This window comes from Corylus avellana, chromosome 3, assembly GCF_965113065.1.
Source record: "Corylus avellana chromosome 3, dhCorAvel1.hap1.2, whole genome shotgun sequence".
Taxonomy (NCBI): Eukaryota; Viridiplantae; Streptophyta; class Magnoliopsida; order Fagales; family Betulaceae; genus Corylus; species Corylus avellana.
In genome coordinates, this window is record NC_142492.1 from 33,475,053 (window position 1) to 33,481,723 (window position 6,671).

At 36.7% G+C, this 6,671-nt stretch overlaps 1 protein-coding gene across 1 annotated transcript; it reads right to left on the reverse strand.

The window, feature by feature from the left end:
- Window positions 1-3,366: 3,366 nt before the first annotated feature.
- LOC132174924 (CASP-like protein 4A3) lies at window positions 3,367-5,736 on the reverse strand. The gene is made up of 3 exons (XM_059586677.2): window positions 5,048-5,736; window positions 4,569-4,704; window positions 3,367-3,708 (listed from the first exon to the last, which is right to left on the reverse strand). Exons 1-3 carry the CDS (start codon window positions 5,641-5,643, stop codon window positions 3,514-3,516), a joined length of 927 nt encoding a protein of 308 aa, XP_059442660.1. The 5' UTR covers window positions 5,644-5,736; the 3' UTR covers window positions 3,367-3,513.
- Window positions 5,737-6,671: the final 935 nt, after the last annotated feature.

Genomic DNA, 6,671 nt, shown 5'->3' on the forward strand with positions numbered 1-6,671 from the left:
ATTTTGTAAGAAAAAACAAACAAATTGTGAAAAATTATAGTTGTTGAAAATTGTGTATAGATAATTAAGTAGCTCAACTTTAAGTTTATTTAAAAAAATAAAATAAAATTATAAGCTACCACTTTTATTATAAATTTTTCATAATCTGATGTGATAATTTATGTTGCATACTTGCATAAGTCGGTCCCCACATTTTTCTTTATAAGGTTGTATAAGTCAAGGGGGGGGGGGGGGGGGGGGGGGCTTTAACATCACACAAGAGAGGGCATGATCTGGGGGGACATGCACATGCAATGGTACGTAATTTCAGATAAAATAGCATGTGTCCTTATATGGTGACCTAAGACTCAATTATTTAATCAAACTTTTAGTACAAGATATATCACCTAGCCGTACATGATGAGGGTTGGTGAATACTTTTAATCTTGAAGGGGAATAACAATTTTTATTTATATATATATATAATACGTGGGGACTAAAAATTTTTAGGTGCAACGTAACAGCCTAATCTATAGCTTTCTCTTTAGGTGTCATGGACCTACTTGTTTGGTATGCTGTCATAATTAAGAAGATCATCAAATGACTTGCAAGTATGCTTTTCTCTAAAGCATAAAGTTTATCATGCTTGGAGGAAATTCTAATAGCCTCGTTAATTCAGTCTATTAAATTGATGTGTGTTTTTACGGTATGTGATTTTTATATGTTTTTTTTTAATAAGTTATAAATTATATTTTTATCTCATTTTACTGCTACATTAACATGGTGAAATAATAGTAAAATAAAAGTGTAATTTTTATAATTATTCTTTTTAAAATATATATAATTAAAAATATATATGAGAATTATATGACATTTGACATTGACATAGCTAGACTGACTTAGAGAACCAAATCTGAAAAAAAAAAAAAAAAAAACTGTCCTTCTCAGAAACGAACGGCTTAGATTTTGTGTATGCTAGTATGAAAAGTGAAGCAAAAATATAATTAGGCTCGTCTGTTAATGCTTTTTATAAAATATTTTTTTAGTTACAATGTAAGTAAGGTAAAAATAACTGAGTATTTTTTTTATATAAGTATTTTATGTGTAAAGTTATTTATTAATATTTTTACTTTTTTTTTTTGGGTTACTTTTTTTGATAATTAGGTTGTTGGGTTGAGAATTTTGTCTGTGATTGAGAAAACTTGTCATGTAGTCCACGTTTGTGACTGCGCATGAACATGGGCGATGGAGGACACCACGTGAACCCATTTGAGATTTCATGGGAAAGAAAAAACAGTACTCTACCCTGCAACGACCATGCAAGAAACAAAACAAGCTAGTCTTCTTTTTGCTCATATCTTTACACGTGGGCACATTTGATTCGACCATGCAAGAAACAAAACAAGACTTCCTTTGTTCATATCTTTACACGTGGGCACATTTGATTTGAGAAGACTCACTTGACCCGGAACATCTGGCTTATACCATGCATGATTATCATATTATTGACAAAACATAAGTGCAAAATCAGACATATATTTGGATTAGGATCCCTTTGAAATTTGCAGGGGGTTGCATTAATCGTAGTAAGTGGCTCACAATGAGCCACATCATCTCAATGCATGAAGAAGTGAAAAAAGGAAGAAAAATAAGTCAAGGCCAAATGGAAAATGGTCGGCCACATTCAAAGGGATGATAGATCCCTGGCCAAAACACGTTGAGGGCTAAATTACCTCTAAAGGGGTGGCCGGATCACCCACAAATAAGCTTGTGGAGTGGGCGGTCTAACATTTTCAACATGTTTTAAGGGCGGTCGACCACTCTTAAGAAGATTGAGAAACATATTTGTTTTGTTTGCTTTTTCTTATGTTGCTAACGTGGCTCATTTTTAGCATTCATTTCAAACCAACAGTCAACCTAATTTTTTCTCGTTGGTATTGACCGCAGAGAACTTTGTTTGTAAAAGAATGTGGATGTTTACTGTAGATAAATGTGTTATATATAATATAGAAACTTATTACGCAACTTAAACAGTACAAACCATATTGCATTTCGCAATGAGCTCTCTTTTGAATTTTGACAAGTTTTGGATAAGCATCGACTAGTGGGTGTTGGCATGTCCATTGGCCTAGTTGATACACCCAAAGAATCACCAACCATAAACACTAGCTATTGTGACATCATAGTTGTTGGGTTGGGATCACATGATGATGATCATTGATCATTTTAAACCAAATGTCTAAGCTTGTTTAAGTTTAATTAATTATCTGACCGAAGCTGAGAGTTAATTAGCCTTTTTTAATAAGTGTATTACTCATTTAAAAAGTTAAAAAAAGATAAGAGGCACCTATATGACGCTCAACGGATCGAGATTTCTTACAATTGAGAATCTTTTTTCATTTCTTATCCTTTCTTATTTGGGCAGAAGTATGTGAAATGTGCTTTCTTGTCTGAATAGGGAGCCCCTCTTTCAATATCCTATTATTACTCTTGCGGCCTCTTTGATTAACAGGAAATAATAGAAATATGGATTCCACGCTTAACTACTCATATATAACAAAATCAGTGCAACTAAAAAAAATATATAAATGGTAAGGTTGATGCAAGCATTAAGCTAGTTGCCGACTGAAATATCACTATCTCATGTATTAAAACCAGAGATGATTTAATTACTCCGAGTTAATTATTAGTTAATTAATTTTGAAGGCATTACATCCATAGCGTAACCATGGGTTTGGTTTTGGTTTTTTACTTTTACTTTTACTTTCTTTTTTATTAGTTAAGGGTAAATTTATATTTTTTATAAATTTTATAGGAGTGTAAGATATATTTTACCAGTTTTCCTTTGATTTAACCCCAAGTCCTAACGGTAGGGATAAAATTAAAAGGGACTCAAAAATAGAATACAAATATAACAACTCTTGATAATTTGGGGTTAACATTACAAAACCCGTGACACGTCAGATGAGCTAAGTAGAATTTCTCCTGTTAAATATGTATTTGAAAATCAACTCATATCAGCAAGTCTAAAGTTGGTATAAATACTTGCAAAAAAGAAGAAGAAGCTGGTAGTAACTTAATGGGCCTTGTCCAACAAGAGAGGGCTTGGCCCACTCTGTTGGCAACAAGCACATTTAGACGACTAGGCCTTGAAAATTTCCCCGTCTTTGGTTTCCTTTGTTAATAATTTCCTGCAGGAAATGGGATCACACCGGGTGCTTGGGTCAAATGGTTTAATCAAAATCATCCTACGCTAAAGCAATGGCTTATTAATGTCTTCTATAAACCCTAAACTCCTCCATCCTTTTCTTTTTTATTCTTTTTTATTCATGCATGCCAATGAGACTAACAAGTATAGGACAAAGTTTTCCTACAACTCCAGCAGAGTTTGGTGAAAAACTTTGTTATTTTATCTTATTGAGAAAGAAATAAATTATATTGAATCTGTCTCTGTACACATAAAAAGTATGTAATATTCTATTTAATAATTCACACCACAAAACAAAACTTAATAACATAAACCTGGTTCCAAGATCATTTAGATCCGCGTGTACACAGGTTGTGACCAGAAATGAGGGAACTAAAGGCGAAGGCAACAAATGCCAGGAAGGCTATCCCGACAGACGCACTAGCCATCTCTGTGAACTCGTCTTTCCCCCAGTTTGACTGCCAATCATCAACCCGGGTGGCAGCTGATGAGGATGCTGATATGAGAAGATATGCCAGTATCTGCAACCAAATTAACAAAGCAAGTATTACCTTTGACTGCACAAACATGTAGCTCACAAACCCGTCATCCAGTTTGTATGGCAGTAGAATTGCTTGTAGGAATAAGATGCCAAGACCCTAAGGTTCAATCATAATTGGCAAGCCCAAGAGATGGGGACATTTGAAATTAACAAAGTAATCTGTTTGAATATCTACAACACTTCTTAATGATTTCAACAGTTGACTCGATTTGCACTCCCACCAACCATATTCATCAAATCATAACTTGTGAAGACCCAGAGCATTGGACAAGCAAAACATTATAAAAATGCATAGCTAAAAGCAACAGCCGCCACCAAATCATGGAAGTAGAATAACCCGTATAATGTTTAATACGAAAATAATTTCATAAAGGGATAATTTGGATAAGTTCTTAGAGGGAACTTGGACCTCCTTCAAACTCACCTTTAGAAATAAAGTTTTTGGTTCCCTTAAATAGACACTTACAGTAATATATGATAGAAAATACCCAAATAATGAATCAATGATAAACTTAATACAACTAATCTTAATCCTAATAGAAAACTAATAATTCTAATACCCTCCTAATTCCCGTAACAATCTCCAAGATCCACCCCAACTGCATTACAGTAGCAGAGTAGTGTTTGTAGAATGAGCATGCTACCCTATGGCCCATAGTGGCATGCTTAAAAATGAGGGGAACTGAACAGGAAAACTTGAAACCCACTGGGTTAAACTAAATCACAATACTCAAGGGGTTGCCATTATGCAGAAAACAAGACACAATTGATATGGAATATGGAAATCATCAGCATGATACATGAAAGATCACAAATGGACACTGAAGTCGCACAACTTGCCTGATCCATGAAGAAATCAAAGTGAAAGCGTAGGGAGTGGACGATCAAATTATGCTTGGTGATCAGAAGGAGAGATAGATCAAACGCTTGAAACCCCGAATACACAAATGCGATAACATTCACTGATAAACAATACCTGCCAACAGAAAAGGAAATAAGGAGAGAAAATGCTAGAAAGAGAACAAAGAAAGACTGCAAATATGGTTTATAATGAAATTCAATAAAAAAGATCAAATTTGATTCTCAGTCTCAAATTTGTATGAATCGCAAATTTGGAGACTGAGAATCATACTGTGATAAACAAAGAAACTTGACTTGACTTGACATGATCATTGGTTGTAATTGTGTAGTATTTCTCATTGGTTGGTGAATTTGATTAATTTGATCTTGCTCATACAACATAACACTAAGAAGGGAAACCCATAAATTGTGCCTATCCAGTATAAATTAACAATAAATTCACAGAAATTAAGAGAGACCTGTACTCCTTGTAGCGGTCAAAGGAGTCGCCGCTCCAACCCTGTGTTTTATCGGCGGCCATGACCGCAAAGGAAACCAAGCAGAGCACAAACTCGCTGAGCCTAAACCCTAGCGCAGCCTTATTCATCATCTGGTCCGTCTCCTCCCTCTTCGACCTGATCCTCTGATTGGACGCCATCATCCCCGTTCCCCGGCCTTCCTCGCCGACGCTCGGCCCCACCTTCGTCACTGAAGGAGGCGCGTCCTCTCTCCTCGACCGGTTGAACACCACCACCGGAGAAGGTAACTTCGCGCTCTCCGGCGGTTTCTGGCGGTCCGCCGGCGACGGAAGCGGTGAGTACTGGGTGAACCTATCGACGGCTACGATCGCCCTGGAGTATTCGACGGGCTTCTCCAGCGAATTCTCCGGCGACTCGTAGGGCGGGGTCTCCGGCGGGTCGCCGAGCTCGGATCGCAGCGGCGAGTGGAAGCGGAGCGGAGAGTGCGGCGACTCCATGTGAGTCGACGAACAGTCGGAGCTCCTCGAAGACGATTTCTTCATAGTTTCTTTGTTGGGTTGGCGTTGCTGGGTTTGGGTTTGGGTCTGAGCTTCCATTTCACTTTCTTTTGCTTTCTCGGACTATATGGAGCGAGAAAAGAAATCTGTTTGCGAACTCGGAAAAAGAGAAAGCGAAAGAGAGAGAGAAGAAGGTCATATTTCGCCTGTGGGGCCACGCCACGCGTCTCCGTTTGTTCACTTTAGTTTACTTAAAGTAAAGACTGAAACAGAGGATTGTGTACTTCGGGTGTGTAAAGCGAAGTTGACCAATGGAATGCCGCCACATCGATTTTGCTGGACCTTAGTATTAATGTGGTCTTTGATTACAAAAGATCTTATAGAAATAATATCTCGTAGGTATACAAATGGGTCATCAATTCAGAATTTTCTTCTTACCATATATCATTTATTAAAATTCGGGATGCATTGATTGATTGATTTGTTACAAATCTTATAAATCAAATTCACATCCACCTTAAATTCAAGAACCAAACCAGATTGTAATTAAAAAAAATGTTGGAGATACAACAATTTTTACACTAATTTTTCAATAATTGAGGTAGAAGACCGTATGAACGTCATCTAACACAATTAGTAAATTATGGCAATTTAACCCATACTTTATATTTTTTGTTTGTTTGTTTAGACAAAATTATAAAGGAGTGGTTCTATTACTCTCAAATTAGGATAGCCGAAACTACCCCTCGCTATCTGAGAGTAGTTTGACCACCCTCTCTGTCTGGTTTAGGAGTGGTTTGGTCACTCCATACCTATTGAAGGTGGCTCGGCCACTTCCTTTGACTAAATAGGGGTGGTCAAGCTACTCCCAAAATGGCAAGAGGGGTTTCATTTACCCTCGTTTAGCTATTTTAGGGGTGGCCGACCACCTCATGCCGACAAATGGGGTGATCGAGCTACCTTCTTTGAGCAAATGGAAATAGCTTGACCACTTTTTTTCTTTTTTTTTTTTTTTTTTTTTTAAATTTTTATGGAAAAAAAAAATAAAAATTGTTAAACACTTTACCCCTAGGCTTTTTTGGAATTAGACAAAAAGAATCCCATGAGATGCTCACAACTTAACTTCC

What these genes read in the sequence shown, in the direction of transcription:
- LOC132174924 (XM_059586677.2), bottom strand. Translation starts at nt 5,643, where the DNA reads ATGGAAGCTCAGACCCAAACCCAAACCCAGCAACGCCAACCCAACAAA. An exon ending in GACCGCTACAAGGAGTACAG is followed by an intron (nt 4,705 to 5,047) that starts GTCTCTCTTAAT and finishes TTCTGTTGGCAG; the next exon opens with GTATTGTTTATCAGTGAATG. An exon ending in TTGATTTCTTCATGGATCAG is followed by an intron (nt 3,709 to 4,568) that starts GCAAGTTGTGCG and finishes ATTTGGTTGCAG; the next exon opens with ATACTGGCATATCTTCTCAT.